The following is a 25,057-nucleotide window of genomic DNA, read 5'->3' as shown; positions in this document are numbered from 1 at the left end:
AGTGAGCCGAGATCATGCCACTGCACTCTAGCCTGGGTGACAGAGCAAGACTCCAACTCAAAAAAAAAAAAAAAAAAAAAGAGATGGAGTCTTGTTATGTCACTCTGGTTGATCTTGAACTCCTGGCCTCAAGCAATCCTCCTACCTCAGCCTCCCAAAGCACTGGGATTACAGGTGTTAGCCACCATGACCAACTGAGACTTTTTTACCTAACACAGTTATGATGAGTCTGAAGATGCTAAGCAAATTAGGAGTAGGCTGTTAGTGAAATGTAACTAATGTCTCAAATACATCTAAAACTCACTGTATACAGTAGCTCCTCTGGAGTGACAGGACTGGTGAAGATGGTACGCAGGCATCGGAGGCAAGCTTCAATAAACTTCAGGTCTGGGGACAGTAGTCCTATTAACAGAAACGAGATTTAGGACTAATCCTTTCAACCAGTATTTAAAGCACTGCAAACTGATTCTTAACCTTACTTGAGCAAAAATGGCTTCCCTACCTACCTTGCAATAAGGCAGGGATAATATGGCAGTCCAGTAGAGACTTGACATTGTTTTCAGTACCCATAGCAAGACTTCCCAACACCACTGCACATTCAGTTTTCAGCTCTGTGCTTGAGGTTTCTTGCTGAAGCAAGTACAACAATCTAAAAAGAAGGAACTTAATAAACAAAGAGACTAAAAAATTTAAACAAGACTCAATGTGACCAAAAAAGGCTGTGCAGTACGCATACTAAAAATATGGTTGGTTGAGTTTATATGAATCCAATGGTCATTTGTTTATCTCATCTGCTAATTAAAGAAACATCTGGAAAAAAAATCTAGAAGAGGTTTTGAAAAAAAGAACTATCGTATTCTCAGGGTTTATAAAAAGTGTAAATCAGAGAGTTGTCCACAGGTGGTCTCTGCAGAAACAGCATCATCAGAGTCCACGTCATCTACCACTTCCTCCTGGGTCTCCAAAATATGAAGACTCTCAAATGCCATGTGCTGCCAGATCTTAAATTCAAACTAGAAATGCTACTGCTCTGAATCCAGAGCAGTGGTGCAGTTTGTAGATACCGAGCCTAGAGGGAATATTCAGAGCCCTTGTGCAGCTCCTCAAGCAAGGGTAGTTTCTTCTTTCTCCAGCTCTCTCATTTGGAAAATGAAGAGATCCTCTCATTTCCACTCCAGTCCAGCTTGCCAAACAAATACTCCCCAAACCCTAACTTTCCTCCACTTATAACCATTTACCTTATGTTCTAAGACAGGACCCTCATGCTCCATAAAGCACTATTTATATATACCAAACATAAATCCCCTAAGAAAGGCTGCTGACAGCTTTATAGTTACTAAAGTATACATTTGAGGTTGGTGAGTTAAAATACTTAAACCATTAATTCTGTATCAAAACCAGAAAATAAGGAGAAAAAAACAAAATAATAAATAATTCTGAATGAAAAGCTAATAGCAATTGCACAGAAAACTTAGCTTTGAGGAGCAAAAGTAAAAAGGAAGTTATATAACTGTCATTGCCTGCCTACAGGAAGCTTATTAGGTCATCAAAAGAAGAAATTAAATTTCCTAAACTTCCTACATTAACTTAAAAAACAGCAAATTGTAAAAATCAGAAGTTAAAATGAAACTGGATTAAAAATCAAGCAGGGTTTTTTTCCTTTAAATTCAAAAAGGTCTTAAGGCTCCTAATAAATTACCCACTCACATAAAAAACTGCCAAGGCTCTAAGGAAATGGAGAAGAAAGTATCAGGCTGTTGTACATTGCTTATGTACCTAACGAACCCTTTTGTCATCAGGTCAAAGGTCTTCCTGAATTTCCAAAATGTATTAACACATTCACTTCTTATCACATTCTCTGTTACTTTATAATTTTTTTTCCTTGAAGATGGTTTAAATACTTACACTTATTTTTAAAAATAGGATTTATTTTAAGCATTAGATAGACAATACAAGAAAAAATGGGTTCCATAATTGAGAGTAAGAAATACATTAGAAACTAGTATGAATGGCAAAAAAGGGGTGAGACAGCAAACATACCTTGGAACAGCTCCTAAAACAATGAGATTGGCTTTCTGCTTGTTGTTTCCAATTACAGCATTTTTCATGTCTCTGAATTAAGGGGAAGAAAAAATAAAGTATGTTGAGACAGCACTGAAGAAAAATCAAAGATCATTCTACTTCATTATGCAATATCTTAGATTTGACAAAGTAAAAGCACTACATTTTTTCACCTAAAGTACTAATGAAGGGATAGAGATAGGTGCAGAGTGAACGTGGGGGCTGTAAAACGGGCAAGCATTGTAGAAAGTGAGAGATATCCTGAGTACTGGTGAAAGACTTCCAGTACAGAATTGAGTTCTTCTAGAAAGGGTACCTACCAATCCTTTGGATATAAAGGAATACGGGCCACCCTCACGCTCAGCTCTGGGAGTAGGGAGTGAGTTAAACAAACAACAACAACAACAACAACAACAACAAAAATAACAGCCCACAGAACATTATCTCCTTGTTTCAATGATCACACTTTGTTCACTTTTTTTTTTTTACTTCTTTACATATTACTTCTTACAATTCCATTTTATCTGCTTTATTGTCTTACTAACTGTACTCCTTTGTTATTTTCCAATGCATCTTTTAATTTATCACAGTCAGTCTTCAAGTGATATTAGCCCACTGCACATGTATTTTAAGAGCCTTGCATATGTATTTCCATTTTCCCATCCATTTTTTGGGCTGCTGTTATACAATATTTTTAAATTGCTTAGAAACAACATAATACATTGTTACTATTTTTGCTTAAGCAGCCAGTTATCTCTTAAGGAGATTTAAAAAATAAAAAAGAATCTTTTACATTTCTCAGATATTCACAGTATTTTTTATTCTGCCTACACAGAGCTCTATACTTCACCAGGAGCAAAACTCTATTCCACAATAAGAGAACCTCTACCACTGATCACTTGGCTCACAAATTTGTGGCTGGTTCAAAAGGAAATGTAGAGAAAAAATAAATAGCTCAAAATAAACCCAGTACTACTAATAAAATGTTTAAAAAATACTTCCCCAGCCGGGCGTGGTGACTCACACCTGTAATCCCAGCTCTTTGGGAGGTCTAGGCAGGCAGATTGCTTGAACTCAGGAGTTCGAGACCAGACTGAACAACATGGCAAAACTCCATCTCTACAAATAATACAAAAATTAGCCAGGTGTGGTGGCACGCACTTGTAGTCCCAGCTACCTGGGGGGGCTAAGGTGGGAGGATCACTTCAGCCGGGGAGGTGGAGGTTGCAGTGAGCAGAGATCGCGCCACTGCACCCCAGTCAGGGCGACAGAGCGAGACTCCATCTCAAAAAAAAAAAAAAAAAAAATCAACAAATAAATGTTATAGTCAGCATACATTTCTAACACCAATCATATTTACTGGCATTAAAGAACCTGGTAACAATTAACCCTTGTCTTCAATTGCCTTTTTTGATTATTGCAGAAAAATACTGCAACAACTAGTGATGTGCTAAAAGCAGATTTTCCCCACAAGTTTCTGAATGGCATTTTTACAAGTCAAGCCAAATACTGAGAATGCCTGGTCTTTCTTCCATTAGCTCAGTGCCTAAGGGTAGGGTTTTTTTTTCCAGGCCTGACCTATCCCTCTGTAAAGTATCCCTCAGATCTTCTATATGGTTTACAAGAAATAAGTAGCAATTTTTTTGTTGTTGTTTATGGGACTGAACTGAATGAAGTTTACTGAGGTTGTTAGCAAGTTCTGATACATGAATATAAAACTATATGATATCAAAGGATCAATTAGCAAAGTTAAAGTTAGTAAGAGATTTCTAAGCTCCCGCATCCTCATGGATGCCTGTTTTCTTTAGAGGCTTTAGTTCCTAATCATCAGCATATGGACCTTAACCTACCAGCTTGTCGTTTACTCTCATTGTCTTCCTTTCTCTTAATGTGTTCTGCCTATACTAATGTAGTACATTCATTTGTCCAGCCCCTACCTACTTAGAGTCTGTGTAGGCTAAGTGCCATTCTGAATGCTTTCTATTCCAGAACTCCCAACCCTAATATTTCCCCAGTTTTTCCTCTCCATTCTTCTTAAGCAGAAATGAGCAGTCCCTAACATTACCAAATGAACCCATTCCAAACATCTGAAACCATGCCATGTTTTTACAGACAAGAGCAAACAAAAACCCGTCCAACACCAATTTTCTAATTCTCTCAATAGTTTACAAAAAGGACATGAAGGAGGTAACTGATGGCAACAGAGGAAATGCCAACTAAAGAGAACACAATACAATGGAACAATGTCTAAAGAAAAAGATTCTCGCTCTGGCTTTAGTAAGTAAATATACCTGTGCTAGATAAGGAAAAAAAGATGTTAATAAATTCTATTCAATTGTTGCTATAAAGGAATGTTAATAGATCACTTCTATGAAGAATTAAAATCAAAAGGATTAATTAACAGGATTAAGGAATCAATTTCAGATGACAACATTCAGCCATCTAGATGAAGCTTCTTTCAGTTCCCAGAGTGTAGTTATTCTTTCTTTGTCATCTCCTTATCCCCTCCCTCACACTTTCCCCTGACTAGCTTTACTCATCCTTCAGGTCTGAATGTTACTTCCTCCAGGAAGCATGCCCTGAAACCCCCAGGTCATCACTTTGTTAGAGTAAAAGTCTATCTCCTCTTGAGAGGCAAGAAAGCCAATCTGACCTGGAAATATCAAAGCAGTTACTGTCAGTAGGTCATTATTTATAGTGATTCTAGATATTATTTTTGTAAAATGCAAACTCACAGCTATCATCCAAGATAGGAACACAACAACACTATCCAAGATTTCTATATTACCTTCAAATTTACAAAGCATTCCATATCCACTACTTAATTTCATCTTCATCATAACCTTGAGTAATATTAACTCCATTTTACAGAGGAGAAAGCTACAACTCAGGATTGGGCTTTTTTCAGAACCGAATATTAAATGACAGAGCCAGTCTCAACCCACGTCTTTTATGCCAACTGTTTTTTCCATTACCGCCAGGACATCAGGCATTGACAATGAACCAATGGAAAAGACAGATGAATTCAGTAAATTCATTTTATTTTTCCTTCTGTGTTTTAATGTTACATTTTTATGCAAAATAAAAGTGTTTCTAACTTTTAGTCAGACACCCTTTTCCCAGTAGACCAAAAGAATGTCATCTCATGCCCACTAACTTTTAATGTTGGGAAAAATGCTCTACTTACTTTTACCGAAATTCAACAACTAGTTTTTGAGCTCAGCATTGTGCTAGCCTCTACAAAGTATACGAAAGTATCACACAATGGGATGCCTGGTCTGAGGAGTTCACAATATCCTTGGAGTGGCAAAAATAACACTATCAATGTAACGCAGTACTAAAATAAAAACTGAATGTTTATAAGGTAAAGAAAAGTAGATGCTCAATAAGCTTAAAAGGTTTTGAGGCAATGGTTAAGAACTAAGATAAACCTTAGAAAATAGGACTTGGATAAGCAGATGGGAGGACAAAAGGAGAAATCGTTCATATAAGACCATATTGGAAATGAAAATGGCATGTTCCTGGGGCACTACAAGGAGCCTGAACTGAAAAACAAGTTCACTTTAGGGTGGCATGGAACATAAAGTTAGAAAAGTGATAGGGAGATGAGACAAACTAAAGGGAGATGGATTAAGGAGCAATCACATTTTTGATCACAGAAGGGGCATGAAGGAAGCAGTGACTAAGGAAAATAAACTGAATGTGAAATAGAATGCTTATAATATTAGTTAAGCGGGACAACTAAGTGGCTGATGCCCCCCTTGTGATCTCCAGACCCCTAGGCTTATCTTTAACATAACATTCATTAGGTAAACTATCATGGATGGTCTCTTTAGTTATTTGACTATTAGACTTTTGGACCCTCCAGAGCACTGACTACATTATTCACCCTTACATACCCCCATACTAGCACAATGCTTGGTACTAGGCAGGCACTCAATAAATATTTGTTGAAGGAATTAATCAATCCATCTAGGTATCTGGTTATCCAAAACTGATTAGTAGAGCAGCCAAAGGAATCATTAATACAAAAGTCATTTTGAGGAAGCAGTTAACATGATGATTTAATAGGTACAAAAATATGATATGTGACATGTCGAGTGACTACTTCATGTCTGGGCACATGGGTGCAGGAAACAACAGAAAGCTTAGAGAGAAGACAAGGATTGATTTTTGACTTTGTACACACTGAATTATCTTTGGGGTGAGATAAGAATAAGTAAGCCTTGGGGATATCCCACTTTTGGGGAGTGGGAGAAAAGTAGTCAATATTAAGATGTTACAAACATGCATTTGTTGAGAAAGATTTTCAGCTAAAATCTGGCTAGAATCTTAAATTTGCATGCTAATAAATGGACTTTATAAGCTCCCACATTTATACAGAGATTAAACTTTCTACTTTACTTTCTTAGCTCTGAAAGAGATTTTTAGTGTGGCAGAGAAAAAGGGCTTGAATATTAAAATGTACAGTGCCTATCACAGCATATGTCTAAATTAGAGCATTATAAGGGTGATGAAAACCAAGAGAAAAAGCACTATATGTTGCTATTAAAATAACAGAAAAAGAAAAAGAAAAAAAGGATCTAGACCTGCTGGAGAAACCATTTCAGTCAATCAAGTATGAATATATTTATTTCTAAACGGTCAAAAATAGCATGCATTTTAACTGAAAGCCTAATATCACCTAAAAACAAAATTATCTTTAAAAGTATTGAAGACTGGAGACCCAAGCTAAAAAATCAATTACAGTCATGCTTTGCTTAACGATGAGGGCACGTTATTTGACGACGGGGATATGTTCTGAGAAATGCATCATTAGGCAACTTTGTCCTTGTGTGAACATCATAGAGTGTACTTACACCAACTAGACGATATAGCCTACTACACACTTAGACTATATGGTATAGTTTATTGCTTGTTGGCTGCAAACATGTACAGCATGTTACTGTACTGAATAATGTAGGCAACTGTAACACAATGGTAGGTAATGTGTATCTAAACATATTTAAATACAAAAACACAGTATTATATTCTTACAGGGTCACTGACTTTAACTGTCTTTAACTAAAACATCATTGCGCAGAGCATGACTATACATCTATTTATTTTGAACCAGGATTTCACGTACCTGAAGCAGCTCTTTTCTGCTTCATATTTGGAATACTGTATATGTATTTCTGGTCTAATTAGTATGAAGTAGCCAAAAACTACACTGGATACTGAAAACTACAATCTGAGTATAAAGTTTGATCTACTTATGAAAACTCACTGTTTATAAAACATTCATTTGTAAAATAAGAAAAAAACACATATCTGTGGGTAACTAGAATAAGGGCAACATGGTAAACAACTTACATTATTTGGACTGTGAGAATCACAAACATACACAATGCTCTGTCCCTGTAATTGTAATTATCATTTTTTGGAGAATGTAATATCCAGATATCCAAGTATGATAACCTTTCTGTTATCATGCATGGTTAAGGAATGAGGTATATTCATATTCCAACTAAAGTTATATGACAATGAATTCCATTGTCATTATTGAATTGCCAATTTTAAGAATTAGCTAATGATGATCTATTATTCAAACTAAAGTTATTTTTAACATAAGGCTTTCATTCAAGAGGCACTTGGAAAACTTACAGCAAAATTCAGCTCAAATCAACTTGGGCATTTACTGAATATCAACTACATGTATAAACTGAAAAAACAATTGACTTTAATTTAGTTCATTCTTATAAACAAATTACTCTGTGATGTAGATTTTTGGAATATATGTAGTTTCAGATACAGTTCTGATTTAAAACCATGAAAAGCAGCACTTTGGAGGGCCAAGGCGGGCAGATCACAAGGTCAGGAGTTCAAGACCAGCCTGGCCAACATAATGAAAGCCCACCTCTACTTAAAAAAAAAAAAAAAAAATTAGCCGGGCATGCTGGCATGCAGTAGCTGGAATTATAGTAGCTGTAATCCCAGCTACTCGGGAGGCTGAGGCAGGAGAATTGCTTGAACCTGGGAGGCGGAGGTTGCTATGAGCCAAGATTGCGTCACTGCACTCCAGCCTGGATGACAGAGCAAGACTCTCTCAAAAAATAAATAAATAAATAAATAAATAAATAAATAAATAAATAAATAAATAAGTAACACCATGAAAAGTTTACTGTAAATATTTAATCTTCTTTCCATAGCATTTTATGGTTCCTTAATGACAAGTGAATACATAATTTTGAAAATTAAATACTGGCTCCGAAATTAGGATATTTAATGTATTTAACTCTGTTTTATCAATGTATGATTACAAATCACCTTACATTCTCTAAAAACGAAGAGTAGAATCTACCAAAATATTTTGGTAGATATTAACACTTTAAATATATTTAATCATTCCAAGGAACATAAAATATGTGTTAGAACAGTATGGAACAATATGGCAGCATACAGTTAAGTGCTTTATACATTTGAAAAGATATTTATACCGGGCACGGTGGCTTATGCTTGTAATCCCAGCACTTTGGGAGGCCGAGGCAGGTGGATCACAAGATCAGGAGATCGAGACCATCCTGGTTAACATGGTGAAACCCCGTCTCTACTAAAAATACAAAAAATTAGCCGGGCATCATGGCATGTGCCTTCAGTCCCAGCTACTTGGGAGGCTGAGGCAGGAGAATCACTTGAACCCGGGAGGCAGAGGTTGCAGTGAGCCCAGACCACGCCATTGCACTCCAGCCTGGGCGACAGAGTGAGACTCCGCCTCAAAAAAAGAAAAAAAGAAAAGAAAAGATATATACACATATGCATGCAAATATATAGTCTTCATGTTCAAAGTTAGTATCACATACACACGTATACAAACAGCTTATCTGTCTGCAAGTAAAGACCATGTCAATTTGATTTAATCATTCCTGGATAATCCTGCCTATCGAATTCTCTGACCAAATTCTCTCAGAATATATAGTTTTAAACAAGTAAGATGCACATCACTCTATCACATTTGGTATTAAGGTCACCTTTGTGTATGTTTACCCACAACCCTCAAAAATAACTGATTAAGACGCGGCACAGTAATCCCAACACTTTGAGAGGCCAAGGTGGGAGGATCACTTGAGATCAGGAGTTTGAGAATAGCCCAGCCTGGCTAACAGGACAAAACCCTGTCTCTACTAAAAATACAAAAATTAGCTATGCATGGTGGCAGGCACCTATAATCCCAGGTACTCAGGAAGCTGAGGCAGAATTGCTTGAACCCAGGAGGCAGAGGTTGCAGTGAGTTAAAATCACGCTGCTGCACTCCAGCCTGGGTGACAGAGCCAGACTCCATCTCAAAACAAAACAAAAAAACTGATTAAATGTATTAGGAGCAGAAATTATTTTAATGATCTTTTTGGAATACTTATTTTCAATTATTCTAAAACTTAACGCTTTGACTTAAAAGTTCTCAAAACCCAAAGGCTTCATTTTATGGGAACTCTTATCTTTAGCTCATGCAAGAAAATGGAACCTGTCTACATTCTACTGAAACCAGAGATACAAAATTTCCTGGAGCTAAGAGAATTAAATAATCATTACCAAAATAAACCCATATCATCAGTACATTAAAATGCTTCAGAAGACACTTTAGAAGTGGATTCTTGGTGGGGGGAAAAAAAAAAATCACATGATTCTGCAGCATCCACAAGTGCCTGACTGAATTCACCAGAGGTCTAGTCAAGCTTTCTAATTCTATTAAACTCTGAAACTACAAAGCTAGCTACGTTGGCTTATATCATCTTTTGCTTTTCAACATAGCAATATCAACAAAGGGCCATGTAGGGATATCTGCTAACCTTTTTTTTTTTTTTTTTTTTTTTTTAAACAAAACAAAACAAAAACAACTCTATCACGCAGGCTGGAGTGCAGTGGCATAATCTCGGCTCACTGCAACCTCCACCTCCTGGGCTCAAGCGATCCTTCTACCTCAGCCTCCCAAGTAGTGGGGACTACAGGCATGTACCACCACGCCTGGCTAATTTCTTAATTTTTATTTTTGTAGAGATGGGTTTCACCATGTTGTCCAAGCTGGAACTCCTGGGTTCAAGGGGTCCGCCCACCTTGGTCTCTCCACAGTACTGGGATTACAGGCATGAGTCACCACGCCTGGCCTCTGTTAATCTTTTCATTGAAATTCACTAACATGAAAACCAGATCAAGTGCTCTAATTTTGTTATGTTAAGAAAACAAAAAAAAACAGTGTTTAAGCAGCTTTCACTCATGATTTACAAAATCATATGAAGAGTTCTTCTTCAAGTATGAGATTTAACATGGTTAAACCAATACTACAAGAACTTCACCAAAAAAGGTCCTGCAATGTTTTAAGTCACATGCAGATCTCCATATTACAGGAAGCTCAGAATTTGCAATGCAGGGTAGTTTAACTGACATACCTACTTTCTGTTGCAGTTGCGAAGGCTACACTTTATGACCTACACAGTGACTTCCCTCTTCTTTCGGCTCATATCTTACTCCCTACTTAATGATCATCTATTCAGTTATGCACACGAAATTTTGCTCTTTTAGAGAAAAGGACCTGATTTTGTATTCAAACTTTTTACACAACAGGACCATTCAAGTTTATGCTAACTATTGTGCTACTAACAAATTTATCTCTAGATAACTCCGCATTCTTCAACAATTGAAAATTAAGCAGTTCTGATGCTTAATGTTAACAAGGCATACTCACTGACTAGGTAAAATGGTTCACTGTGATGTGAGCTATCTACAAAGTTCCCCATATTTATGGGTAGATCTATAGCTCTAACTCAGCTAGTAGATTAGTTGTAGACTATGATGAAGAATCATTATTCATCTTTAATTTGATTTTGCTTTTCCTGCTAGTATGTTATACATGTTCACAATCTTATTTGTCTTCAAGATAGGGTCTCACTGTGTTGCCCAGGCAGGATTTGAACTCCTAGGCTCCAGCAATCTTCCTGCCTCAGCCTCCCAAGCAACTGTTAACTACACGTGCCTTCCCACCATGCCTCGTATATGTTCACAACATCTACTGAGAAAAATCAAACTTAATAGAGCCAGAAAAATGATAAAACTCTGGGTGGCTTGTAGTCAAAGCTACAATTTTTGTCAATTATTTTATGTCCTTTCAATTAAATATTTTGCATTTAATGCTATTTCAGCCTCTACCTTTTCCTTCCCTAAAATTAATAGGCTACCTTTGGTTGTTTATACTCTGTGGCCATCTTTCTACCTACCTATTTTGATCTAGTAATGGTCTCTTAATGATGACTTAATGGTGACTTAATGATGACTGTGAGGTGTATAAAAATCAAAAAATTGGTCAACTCTCTTTTCCTAAATACTATTTTCATTCCCTTTTTCTATACATATTGTATTAAACAAGATTACTTAGGCCAGGCGCGGTGGCTCACGCCTGTAATCCCAGCACTTTGGGAGGCCGAGGCAGGTGGATCTCCTGAGGTCGGGAGTTTGAGATCAGCCTGACCAACATGGAGAAAGCTCGTCTCTACTAAAAATACAAAATTAGCCGAGCGTGGTGGTGGGCTCCTGTAATCCCTGCTACTCGGGAGGCTGAGGCAGGAGAATCACTTGAACTCGGGAGGTGGAGGTTGCAGTGAGCCGAGATCGCGCCATTGCACTGCAGCCTGGGCAACAAGAGTGAAACTCTGTCTCAAAAAAAAAAAAAAAAAAAAAAAGATTACTTAAAAACAGATAATGTTGAAAATAATCCACTTTTCATTCTCTTGACCATGTACAATTAATTTTCAGACAGTGACAAAGTTCAAGAAAGAAGTCAGAAAGAATAAATATTTCTATCTGGAGAAAAGGAAGCTTTATCAAATCACACTACACTATCTCCATAAGATCAGTACTACCCTGAGATAAAGAAAAAAAAAATGTTGGGTGATCTGTCCCCTTTAAACTATAAACAGATTTTAGTATTTTAAGTAGCAATCACGTTTACTAGAAGGTTATCACTCACATTCTCTTGTCTGAGTCAGGAATTTTAGTCCCTCTCTCTCTTCTACTTTAGTTTGAACTGTCTCCTCTGTTTTTTTCCCCCTTTCTCTTCTTTGAGGAGAATTATCTTTTTTTTTAAGTTGTTTTAAACTGGGGCTAATAACAACTAACCACTTAAGTGCCAATTGATCCACAATGTATCAGACATTGAATTTTATAATTCTGATTTAATTCTCACATCAACCTGGCAATATGGGCAGTGTTATCTTTACAGATGATGAAATTGAGGCTCAATGAAATTACAAAACTTGTCCAAGCACACCGCTAGAAAGGGACCATAACAGAAAATGTCAGAATCAGGAATTCAACCCACTATTGTCCAACTCCAAAGCCCATGCTCTTTCTACTCTACCATTCCTTCACACAAACATTTCTTTATGTCCAGCTGACAGCTAATTAGGTCTCAAACTGGTAGTTTTTCAAAAGACACTAAGGCTATCAAACTACATTTTAGCTGCTTTGTCATAATTCCATCTTTCCCACTTTTATCGTTTGGTATTTTATCAATTTTTGAGAAACTACAGTGTTCTTTGGTAAGTAAAAAATGTCTCAAAGTGACAACATTCGAATCAGCTACTCGTATCAGATAGAACTCTACAAGCCTATCACACAGAATTCTGATTACTAAACAGCTTTCTCCTAAACATGGTAGCAGTGATATTATCTTTTAATACCATTTATTGAACACTTAATAAGTCTAACATTCTCAACCATTTATTGAGCAATTTTAAGTAATATTTAGAATTATCTATATACAGAGTTATCTGGTTGTATGTGGAGAGTATCCGTCTAAGGAAGAGTGTTAAGTAAAACCTGCCCCCTTGACAAACTTGTGTGTGTAGGTACAACCCAAACTGATTTATTTAACAGATGGATTTAATAAACCATTTTTCCTGGTAATAATTAAACTAGTCTAAAAAGGAGTGATTAAATAATTATAAATTCTCCTACTTAAGGGGACAAAGGCAAAGTTAACATAATGAGAACACCAGAAATACCACCGTTTTTTATAAATTGAGAAGCTGTGAAAGTAAGTGTCAAGTATCTGGGTGGATCCTAACCAGCTTCCCACCTTCCCTTCCAGCTCAATTTGAATAGCCAAGCAGTTTTACAGCACTTTTATTTTACCTCCCTTTATAAATTCACAACTCCAAAGCCTACAATGCCTTTGGGGAGAGAGGCTTTAAGAACTGCGGTCTGAAGAAACTTGTATAAACAAAGCATCCTAGCCTTGCCATGGCTAAGCACAAGTTAAAGGACTATTTGGCTGACAACGCTTATGGGATTAGAGAAAAAGAAAGAGGCCTCCCTCATTGGTGCCCTCATCATTACCCAAATATATCTTGACCCTTTTTTGTGTCTTTCTTCCCATAGACACAGTTCAGGCCTGTGGATCCTTCACATTTCCCAACCCCATGATGAGCCTTAGTCTAGACCTTCCTGCTTAGAACTAAATGCACTAAGAGTATGATAATCTGAAACTCAAAGGAAAGGGAATAAATCTGAAATCTTATCCTACTTGCTTCTCTTAATTTTTTAAGAGCATAATTACCTCTGGTATGTTGCTTAAAAATGTTTCCTCTCATTAAACATGAAATTTTGGAGAAAAAAAGGCATTATGGTTATTAAGAGTTTAAATTTTCTGACAGCTTTCTAAATTCTAAATTTAAAACATCAACAGGAGACTCAATCTTGGTGACAGTTAATGAGTTAACCAAAAACAAAACAAAACAAAACAAAAAACCCTACTGGTCTATTCTTTCACTGCATTCCAATTATGAAAGACCATCAATCTTATTCTCCTGCTTTTGTGGATATTAAAGAAGCAAAAGCATTCTCCAAAGAAAACATTTTTTTAATGTGAAACAAGTATTCTACAAAAAATGAAGCTAACCATGTCAGTTAACAACTATTCAAAAGACAATTCTTTGTAGTAAAATATTAAACGTCATGAATGTCAAGCAGTCCTTCTAGAAAGAAGCCAAATGAAAGAAAAAAGGTATAACCCTGTATATTCAAAATTAAAATATTGGCAGATTAAAACATGAAAACAAACAACTTTTTGATAGACTCTTAAATACATACTACTTACATGACACCTTGTAGAACTTTCTGGGGATCAGGGTCAAATAGCCTGTCAACATAGTGGCGACTGCTAGCTGTTACTTCCTAGAAAGTGGGGGGAAAAATTATGACATCTGAAGCCATGCAAATCACAAATTCACAGCATCACCCACAATATCAAGTGACTAGATAATTTAATTTAAGGTAGATGCATTAAAATTTATATTAAATACTTAGTTTTGCCTCCTCATGATATGGGATACTTAAGCAGGTGACTTTTCTCTCTCAGGTATCAAAATAATGGGAAACTGTAGTGTTCAGTTCAAGATGTCAAAGATCAATATTTTTCTTCTAAGAATGCCCAATTTCAAAGGTAAGAATGTCCATGGTATACATTTTACTATGTCTTAAAACTAGCAGGAGAGTTTGGAAAATCAACATAATTACAAAGCACACAACTTTGTTCATTCAGAAGAATCATCAGGAAGATATTAAGTATATGTTTGTAAATACTTTATTACATTAGTCTGAAAAAAAGCTCACGACAAAGATAAACAGTAAGACAGAAAAGAAAGAAGACTCCTAGTTCTCACTAAACACATAGCTAGATAGTGGGACCTTTGTGGCGAGCCCTAGAAGTTTGTCAACAGAAGACCTAGGCATATATGTTAGCATATATACTTAGCAGCAAGCTAAGTTTCTTCACTAACTGCTGGGTGTCACGTACATATAATTAATAGACAGGAATATTACTTCTGTAATTTAGTATACACGAAAGGACAAAATCTGGCTCTCAGCCAGGGAAGAGTGAGGACTTCATGAAATAGTCTGTAAGGGGTAGTCTAGGTACAAGAGGAAATCCTTAGACTAATGTAGAGAAGCTTCACTGCTGGAGGCAGAAGTAAAAATAAATAAAGGAGTTGTCACACCTTCTGTGAAGGAAAACAATTAAGAATTAGAGTGATCTGTAGGCCACCCAAGCTGTCTCAACTGAACTGGATAAGGGTGGGTAGAATTAGAAAGAGTACAAAGGGAAGACACTTACCTCCTTTTCATTTGTATTGTGGAGTTTTTCTATTGTGTTACTTCTTGTAATACTTATTTTGGAGGGTAACTCTTTTTTAATATTTAATTTTCGATGCTTAATATTATTTAAAACAAAGAATCCATATTTAAGAACCAGAGAAAAAGTTTTGTCCCCTGCTTGTTTTTTTCTGATGCCTGCTGAAATATCTTTATATACTCCCCCGCTGTTAGCAATAAGTTCTTATAGGGAGGAAGAAATAACTTTTCCAATTTACTCAGAACTCCAAATCAGTAAAAGAGTTAATTACCAAGATACAGTGCCAGCTTAAAACTTTTGAGCCACCAAAAATAACTCTGGAGAACTACACAAACTCTAGTTTTCTGATAATATAGTTAACTAAGTCAGCACATATTTTCTTCCCCCCTCCACTGAGACGAAGTCTTGCTCTGTTGCCCAGGCTAGAGTCTAGCAGCATGATCTTGGCTCACTTGCAACTTCCGCTTCTCAGGTTCAAGCAATTCTCCTGCCTCAGCCTCCTGAGTAGCTGGGATTACAGGAGTGCACCACCACACATGGCTAATTTTTGTATTTTTAGAGATGGGGTTTCACCATGTTGGCCAGGCTGGTCTCGAAGCCCTGACCTCGTGATCTGCCCGCCTTGGCCTCGCAAATGCTGGGATTACAGGCATGAGCCACTGTGCCCAGCCAACACATATTTTCACCTTCTGATTTTGCTACCAAAATATCCTCAAAGGCAACTCAAATACCTGCTTTAAAAAAAAAAAAAAAAAAATTCAGAGATGCGGTCTTGCCCAGGCTGATCTCAAACTCCTGGGCTCAAGGAATACTCTCATCTCACTCAGCCTCCCCAGTAACTTAACTACAGGTATGTGCCACTATATCCAGCTCAAATGCTTGCTTTTAGCATGTACTTCATTTATAAAGAACAAACAGTGCAAGCAAAGAGGCAAAAGTGGTGAAAATTCTTGCGCCCACCAGCGTACCATTAAAGCACCTGCTAACAGATGTTTTCCTCAAAATAACAGAATCACAGAGTTAGAAGGACTCTCAACAATAATCTGCCCAATCCTTTGGTTTACAAATGGGGCTTCTCATGATCTTTACCCATTTGTCAGATCATCAAATGTACAGTTAGGACACAAATAACTGTACGAACATATCAAGAAACAATATATGACAACCAAAAGCTACAGAAGAACTGAAAAAAGCACTACTATAATACAAACAGGTAAGTTTTGCCACTCCATTTGAGTACATGTTTTCCTGGTTTTCTGGCATAGTAAGTTCTAAGTACCTCAGACCCTCCTATCCAGAGATTGATTTTGATGTTACTGTTCTCTCTACCTTTACTCTCTATAGCTCCACATCTCTTACCTCTCAATGATGTGTATCTTAACACAAGTTTCCCCCGTTAATAGCAATTCTTTTGCTGCTCTGTGCCTGGTTCATTCAATATAACATGCACTGAGGAAAGCATTAAAAATAAATTTATCTTTAATAAAGAAGATAAGTAAGGCACAGTCCCTGTTCTCAAGAATTCATATTCTCTTGTTACTATGTTTACATGATTATTTCCCTATTAGAATATAAGAATTATAGTATACACAACATAAAGGAGGCACTGAGGAGGACATTTGTAAACCAGGGGAATCAGGGAAGGCTTCTTTCAGGAATTGGCTTTGGAAAATGAGTAAGAGTGTACCAGGATGGACAAGGAAAGAAAGAATCAATGTCACAATCATTGTCATAGGGCATGCAAAGCCAATACAAGTAAACAATCAGCAAGTGTACTAGTTGCTGGCACTGAAAAGAACAGAGGATAGAGAGGCACCGCAGGATGTAAAACACAAAAGGCTAACCAATAGGTAGCCCACAGTTGGAGATTTCACATTGCCTTTTGGTCAAAGTTACATGCTAGATGCCAAAGAAGGTATAAGAGGACATTAAGGCAGAGCCTTGCATTTAAGAAGCTTAATATCTGAAAGTGTTGTCATGTATACACAAAAATAATCATATAAGTTGCTCAGAGAGCAAGCAAGCTGAAGGGGTATGATCACTTATTCAACCTTATCTTACTCTACGCTTATGTCTAATGTATTCATTTATCTGTACAGGACAATTCTGATATTTCACTGCTCCTTGTAGATCAGGTTACCTCTCCCCTCCCAGTCCTCTTCTCTCTTCTTTCAGAAGGCAGCCTAGAAATGTAAGAGGTAGGGAGAGAAGGCAATTTGTACAGATATTAAATGGGTTGATAAGAGAAAGAACCTCTAAAAAGGTGACATTTGAGTGAAGTCCTGAAGAAGGTGAAGGAGCAGATTGTGCACCTATCTAGGGGTAGAGCTTTTTTTAGGCAAAAAGAACAGCAAATTCAAACGCCCTAAAATGAGAAGTATCTGCCATAATCAAAGAATAGGAGGCCATTATAGCTGGAGCAGAATGAGCAAAGGAGAAAGCAGCAGGAGATGAGGCAGAGAACAGGGGCCAGATGGTAAAGAGCTGCACTGTCCAGTAAGCCAGCCTCTAGCCTCATATGGCATTTGAAATTTGAAATGTGGCTAGGAAGTGAATTTTGTTTATATTTTAAACTTTAATTAAAATTAAGAAACCAATACTGGATTCAGTTATCTTAAAACTTTTAAGAATGATTTGGAACTACTTGGGTATATGAGTTTACATTTTCAACTATAAACTTTATGACACCTAAATATGAATCAAGTTATTTCCAATAAAAATTTAGCATCCAAATTGTATAAACTATACATCAGATATTGAAGACTTGCTATTTTTGAAACAAATTTCAGTAATAACTTATTACACAGATATATTAATATTTTGCTTTACTTGTTTAAATAACATTAAAATCAACTTCACTTGTTTCCTTTTTACTTTAGATAGCATGGCTGCTAGAAAATTTTAAATCACACATGTGGCTTGTCTTTTTCCATTGGATAGCACTGGTATAGAACTTTGTTGGTCATTGTTAGGATTTTTATTTTTATGGTCCAAGTTGGGAAGCCATTAGAGGGTTTAGGGAAATAGACACATGATCTGACTTATGTGTGTACTTATCATATTTTTGTTTGTTTTATTTTTAGTAGAGACAAGGTCTCAACCTCATTGCCCAGGCTGATATCAAATTCCTGACCTCAAGCGATCCTCCCACCTCAGCCTCCCAGAGTGCTGGGATTACAGGCGTGAGCCACAATGCCTGGCCCTGACTTAGGTTTTTAAAGCATCACTCTGCTTGCAATTTAGGAACAGACACATGTGGAGAAAGGAAACGGATACAAGACAAAAGTAGGGAGACTAGGAAGGAGGTTATTTCCATCACCAGAAATGCTATTATTTCATAGATGATGGTAGCACGGACTAGACCAAACACTGTGGAAGACGTATTCAGATTCCAGGTAAGTGCTGAAGTTATAAAATGAATAAGCTGTTAGACTCGATGTAGGGTGTGAGAGAAGAAAGGAGGCAAGAGTAACACTTATTTCCCCAAGCACATAAAAAGACTGAATTGCCGCCGGGCGTGGTGGCTCACGCCTGTAATCCCAGCACTTTAGGAGGCTGAGGCGGGCAGATCACGAGATCAGGAGATCGAGACCAGCCTGGCCAAGATGGTGAAACCCTGTCTCTATCCGGGAATGGTGGCGCGCGCCTTTAGTCCTGGCTACTCAGAAGGCTGAGGAAGGAGAATCACTTGAACCAGGGAGGTGGAGGTTGCAGTGGGCCAAGATCACCTCACTGCACTCCAGCCTGGGTGACAGAGTGAGACTTCACCTCAAAAAAAAAAAAAAGAAAAAAGAAAAAAGACTGAGTTGCTAGTTAATGAGATGAGGAAGACTGTAGGAGGTCTGAATTTGACTGGGAAGATCAAAAGTTCAGTTGTGGACATGTTAGGATTGAGAATCATATTAGACATCCAAGTGAGGATGTCAAGTTGGTAGTGGATATGTAAGCCTAGAGTTTAGGAAAAAGTTGTGGGCTAGATGTGTAAATCAGATGTTGTTGGCATATAATGAAATTAATTAACTAAGGGAGTGATCCTGGATACTGCAAGACCGGAAGACTCTGCTCTGGAGTAGTCAAACAAGCGCCAGTGTAGAGTGAAGAAATCTAGGATGTCAAATCAAGAGGATATTTCAAAAGGGGACTAATCAACTATGTCAAATCCTAGTGCTGTGTAGCTAAGATGATAATTAAGATCTAACCTTTGGATTTAGGAACATGGAGATGTTCCCTGATCTTGACAACAGCAGTAAAGTGGGGCCAAAGCCTGCTTGGAGAGGGTTTAAGAGAGAATGGGAAAAGAAGAACCAGAAGAAGAACCTTGAAAGAAGGCTTTTCACTGTAAAGGGGACTAAAGAAATATAGTAGCTAGAGGGAGAAGTAGACTCAGGAGAGATTCTATTTTTTAAGACAGAATAAATTGGAGCATGCTTATTCATTGATGGAAATGTTTTAATAGAGAAGAAAATTTGATGCTGCATGAGAAGGGGGAGAACTGTAACAATGTTCGTGAATAACTGAGGGAGATTGGGATTTACTAGTCAAGTAGAGCATGTGTAAGTACAATAACAAGAGGGAATTATAGCCAGGTGTAGTGGCAGGTGACTGTAATCCCAGCTACTCAGGAGGCTGAGGCACAAGAATCGCTTGAACCACAGAGGCGGAGGTTGCAATGAGCCAAGATCACTCCACAAGATCCAAGCCACTGCACTCCAGCCTGGGTGGATATGGTGGTGAGACCCTGCGAAAGTTCTCTTCAGATTACTTCTATTTTTGGAAAGTAAAAATAGAGGAAGAAATGTGAGTGGTTTGAAGAAAGAGGAGAAGGAATAAGACACTGAATGGGCCAGGAAAATGTACCAGGACTGCCAGAGAGCAATAAGGGGCTTACTGAGGCTTGTGATTATAAATTTGACATGAAATCCATCAGCATGGCTGTGTTTTTCTCCAGCTACAATTAAATGCACAGAAGCAGCCATGAATAAGAGAGCTGGGGAGAAGTTTGAAGTAAATTTATTCAGGAAAACAAAAACAGCAACAGGTAGTGAGTTGTATTCCACTGTGGAAAAGTATTACGTGGAAGCAGTTTTCCTTTTATTAAGGTGACTATCTGTGATAGGCCCCAATGATCCCCACCTCCTGATATTCATGCCCTCGAGCAATCCCTCACGCAATCCCTCACCTTGAGTGAGGACTGGATCTAGTAAGTAGGTTCTAGCAAATGGAATGCAGCAGAGGTAATAAGATGCCATTTCAGAAACTTCCAAGTTCTCCCCGCCCCCTCCCTTTTTCTCTAACAGAAACTAGTTGTCAGGCTGTGGAGTTGCCCCATGGAGAGGCCCACATGGCATGGAACTAAAACCTGCCAACAACCACATGAGTGAGCTTAGAACTGAATTCTCCCTGAACTGAGCTTTCAGATGACACTGTGACTCCTGCTGACACCCTGACTGCAACCACATAAGAGATCTTGGGCCAGAGGCACCAACTAGGCCACACTTGTATTACTAACCTACGGAAACTGAGATAATAAATGATTTAAGCAGCTAAGTTTTGGGGCAATTTGTTACACAGCAATAGATAACTTACAGGCCTTTGAATTTATCATCCAAATCAGGATAATTTTAAGAGTGAAAGAGGGTATCATTAATAACTGTCACAGAATAATATGCATAAAATAAGATTGTTGGAAATAAGCTGTATAATCAATCCCACCTTTTGTTTGTCTTTAATAGTGCAAAAGAAAAGCGGAAAAACTTATAGATAGCTCAGGAAACTAGTCAGATGTCCTAAAAAGGCAAACTAGAACAGGCTCTGATTGTCCCTCTGATTGAATAAACTACCCATGACTATGGTGAATTTAAACCACTGCCTTTTGAAAAAAATTTATTCAGGTAGGGTTTAAACCCCAGGCTTGTCATGAATAGGATTTAACTCAAAAAGTAGGAAAAATAAGTGTTCAACTCAAGTTTTAGGGTAAAACCATTAGTTTATTAGACAAGAATAAAAATTTGAAGGCTAATAGGAAAATACCAAACTTATTTCAATAAAGTCTTGCTCTGTGTATATTTTATTAAAATATAGTGTTCTTTATTTCTAACATACTCAGACATCATGTAGTAGAAAGAACGAATAATTTGGCATTTGAAGACGTAGGTATGAATTTTAGTTTTACCACTTACTAGCTATGCAACTTCGGAAAAAGGTAAAATTTGAGACTGTTTCTTCAATTATAAAATGGTGATGTTACCACATGTCTCAGAGTGTGCCTCAAATCACACAGAAAATCCCTTGTAAACTGTAAAAGTATCCTGAAATACCGATTTTCAGAGTAATTCTATTTCTGTGCAAAGAGGGTAATTTGCTTTGACAAGTGTACTAATAGTCCTCTTAGTTATTCACATTCATGGTTAAAGCTAAATTATTCAAAAATACCCATCCTCGACTAATAGCAGCTTACTCTCAAACTAAGCTAAATACTCAGCAAAAACCAAATATACTTGTTTAGTATGTTCTAGTTCATTTTCATATCTACTTATTCATTTAATTCATTTGCTCTTTGGAAATTAAAATAGCATTACAATTCCCAATGAGGTATTCTGACCTGAGACGAAATGAATGTTTAAACCAGTGGTTGCTAATCAAAATTTAACATGTCAATTAGTCCACAAACTACTAGGAACTTCAAGATAATCCTGTTCATAATTCAGCATTGTGAGAGAAAATCCTGGTTTGGGGAGAGATAAAAGAAACAAACACAAAAATAGGAAGTTTGAACTCTACAAAAATTCGATTTTAAATGAAATTCAAATTGTATCATTAATTTACCAGGAATTATGCCAGGTTCTGGATGTAAACAGAGTTCCTTACCCTCAGGGTTTCATAGCACAGAAAGGAAACACCATGTAAACAAGCAAGTTACAAGTGTAACCATACTAAAGTGATTTAGTGTAATCATAAAAGTGAACACAATGTAAAAAGAAAATTGAAGATATCATTGAAGTTAGGGACAAGATGGAAAATAATATCTGAGAAGTAAGGATGAGTAATCTGAAAGACTAATATTAATCTGCCAGGTGAAAAAGGGAGGGGTAAGGTTGGGCGCAGTGGCTCATGCCTGTAATCCCAGCACTTTGGGAGACCGAAGCGGGCAGATAGTGAGGTCAGGAGTTTAAGACCAACCTGACCAATGTGGCGAAACACCGTCTCTACTAAAAATACAAAAATTAGCTGGGTGTGGTGGCGTGTGCCTGTAATGCTAGCTACTTGGGCGGCTGAGGCAGGAGAATCGCTTGAACCCGGGAGGCGGAGGTTGCTGTGAGCCAAGAGTGCACCACTGCACTCCAGCCTGGCGACGGAGCAAGACTCTGTCTCAGAAAAAAAAAAAGGGAGGGGGAGAAGACAAGGACTCTAGGTAGAGAGCACAACATATGCAAGAGCTCTAAAGCAAAAAGGTGTTTGAGAAAGAAAATGTAATTTAGTATTATGATGATATAGTATACAGTTGAGAACACAAAACAATGCTGGTGTACTTTTTAACTGAGTTGGTCAAAAGATATTTAAACAGCTATGCAGACACTATTCTAGGCAACTAACATTAAAAAAAAAAAAAAAAAAAAAAAGGCCAGGCATGGCTCACGCCTGTAATCCCAGAACTTTGGGAGGCCAAGGTGGGTGGATTACCCGAGGTCAGGAGTTCAAGACCAGCCTGGCCAAGATGGTGAAACCCAGTCTCTACTAAAAATACAAAATTAGTCGGGCATGGTGGCATGCACCTATAATCCCAGCTACTGGGGAGGCTGAGGGAGGAGAATCGTTTGAACCCAGGAGGCAGAGGCTACAATGAGCCAAGATCACGCCACTGCATTTCAGCCTGGGTAACAGAGGGAGACTCCATCTCAAAAAAAAAAAAAAAAAAAAAGCCCACTGAAGGGTGTACATTTCAACAAAGGGAGAAACAGAAAAAGCAATAAACATAATAAATAAGTGATATCATATATTAAGGAAAAAATGTTTAATAGCACATTTTGTTTCCAAGTGCTTATACTATACACTGTCACACACTGGAGGGGAGATGGAAATGGAGGTGAGAAGAGGGAAGGGTGTATGCTAAGACACACACATCACTCAGAAAGCCCCATGCTCTCAGCAGTTCTAATCAGGATCCATTTTGTAAGTCTGAAACATGATTTTGGCTGTCACAATGACAGCAAATGCTACTGATATCTAGTGGGCAAGGACTAAAGATGCTAGATGTCCTGGGACAATAGGCACACATCCACCAACTTTCCACTATCCAGTCATGTAGGCAAAAAACCTAGAGTCTAATTCCATTTTACATAGAAACACAAAATATGTTTTGTACCATTTTAATGTACCATCGATTTTCCAAGAATGTAACTCATGTGAATAAAGAAAAGGTGGTATTTTGTCCTGGTAGGAACTTTACCAAAAGTCATTCATTTCAGAAAGTCACATAAAAATATCATTTATTGTATTTAAGTAAACATTACAACATATCTATATCAGTCTGCAGTGTAACTGTCACATTCACAGCAAAACTATGTATATTTACAAATATACCGTTACTTAATTACTTCTGGTATAGCAGGATCTGAGTATTTACAGGTTTAAATGTTATAAATTAGCTTCACCTCTTTCTCCTTTATTACAGCTGGGGCATTATATCAACTTTTTAAAAGTTACATGTGAGGACAGTTAACTTATCTATGAATGCCACTTCAAGATAGCCAAAAAAGTGCCACAAAATATCTATTATAAGCAGAGTGTGTGAGTCTGATAGGGTTGGGAAACCACAAACTGAAACAACTCAACCTTCCAGTCAACTGGGAGCCCCAGAACCTCTTTCTATCCCTAAAACAATGTGAAACCAAAATTTGATTTTCTGATACCTCCAAAACCCTCAGTTCAAAAAATACTTCCTTTTGTCACTGTGACAATTTACTAAAATGCCAAACAAGTACACTGCTCAGATCAATCACAAATTCTCAATTATTCATTTTAAAGCCCAGTGACAATGTATTTGTACTTGTCCCTAGAGAGATTAGGACTACCACAATCCAGAATATCAGACACCAATACTTTAAAAGCAGCATTTTGCTAAATTGTGCTTTAATTTCAAATCACTTCTTCCCCTTCGTTCTGGTTGCATTCTCATGAAATCATGAAAGACAAAAAACATTAAATACAACTGCCTAACTGCTGCCTGAAGAGTTCTGGTGATGTGTACTATTTCACTGCCAGAGTTAATTTCACTATTAGACAAAACTAATTGTTAGGCAATTCTTTCCTAATTTTGAGGGAAAAAAATCTGCCTCTACTTGGAACAAAAAAGGATAACACTATCCACAAAGACAGACCTTTTACTTGCAGGCAGCTATCATGTCCTTCTTAGGTATTCCAAAATTCCTACATTCCAATTTTCTCCAAAAGGAGAAAAAAATTAGAAGAAAATTCCCAAATACTATCCAAAACCCAAGATTTTGATGTAGGCTTTTTTGGTTTTATTTTGTTTTGCTCTTTGTATTCTGGTAAACTTCTAGCCCCATTAGGACTTGATGAGATTTAAAACATTTGATTCCTTTCATACCCCTTGTGTACTATTTTTGCAACCAATTTTATCCTTATTCACTTTTTGGTATGTCAAGTTTCACTGCATCCTCCCTCCCAAGATTAATCAAAGCTCTGTACTTCTGTAGCCTCTAGTAACTTCGGAAAGTTTCTAAAATGTTACTTCACAATGCATCTGGGCCTCATCAGTGCAGAATGTAACATACTATGGCAACTGAGATTCCTAGAATGGAATCTACTTTAATT

General features: G+C 37.3%; 1 protein-coding gene across 8 annotated transcripts in view; it reads right to left on the bottom strand.

Moving 5' to 3' along the window:
• The window catches only part of ARMC8 (armadillo repeat containing 8), a 110,632-nt gene that overhangs the window by 73,859 nt on the left and 11,716 nt on the right, over nucleotides 1-25,057 (bottom strand). For 6 of the 8 annotated variants that reach the window (XM_063662205.1, XM_054480745.2, XM_063662207.1 and 3 more), the window contains 4 exons: nucleotides 14,189-14,265; nucleotides 2,041-2,112; nucleotides 507-649; nucleotides 305-402 (listed from right to left, as the gene is read on the bottom strand). In XM_063662205.1, coding sequence (XP_063518275.1) covers nucleotides 305-402; nucleotides 507-649; nucleotides 2,041-2,112; nucleotides 14,189-14,265 — 390 coding nt within the window. The remainder of the gene's footprint in view (nucleotides 1-304; nucleotides 403-506; nucleotides 650-2,040; nucleotides 2,113-14,188; nucleotides 14,266-25,057) is intronic. The other 2 variants (XM_054480748.2, XM_054480747.2) reach the window with 1 other exon arrangement.

Source organism: Pongo pygmaeus, chromosome 2 (genome assembly GCF_028885625.2).
Source record: "Pongo pygmaeus isolate AG05252 chromosome 2, NHGRI_mPonPyg2-v2.0_pri, whole genome shotgun sequence".
Taxonomy (NCBI): Eukaryota; Metazoa; Chordata; class Mammalia; order Primates; family Hominidae; genus Pongo; species Pongo pygmaeus.
The sequence above is the reverse complement of the archived record's forward strand: the minus strand, read 5'-3'. Positions and strand labels throughout refer to the sequence as shown.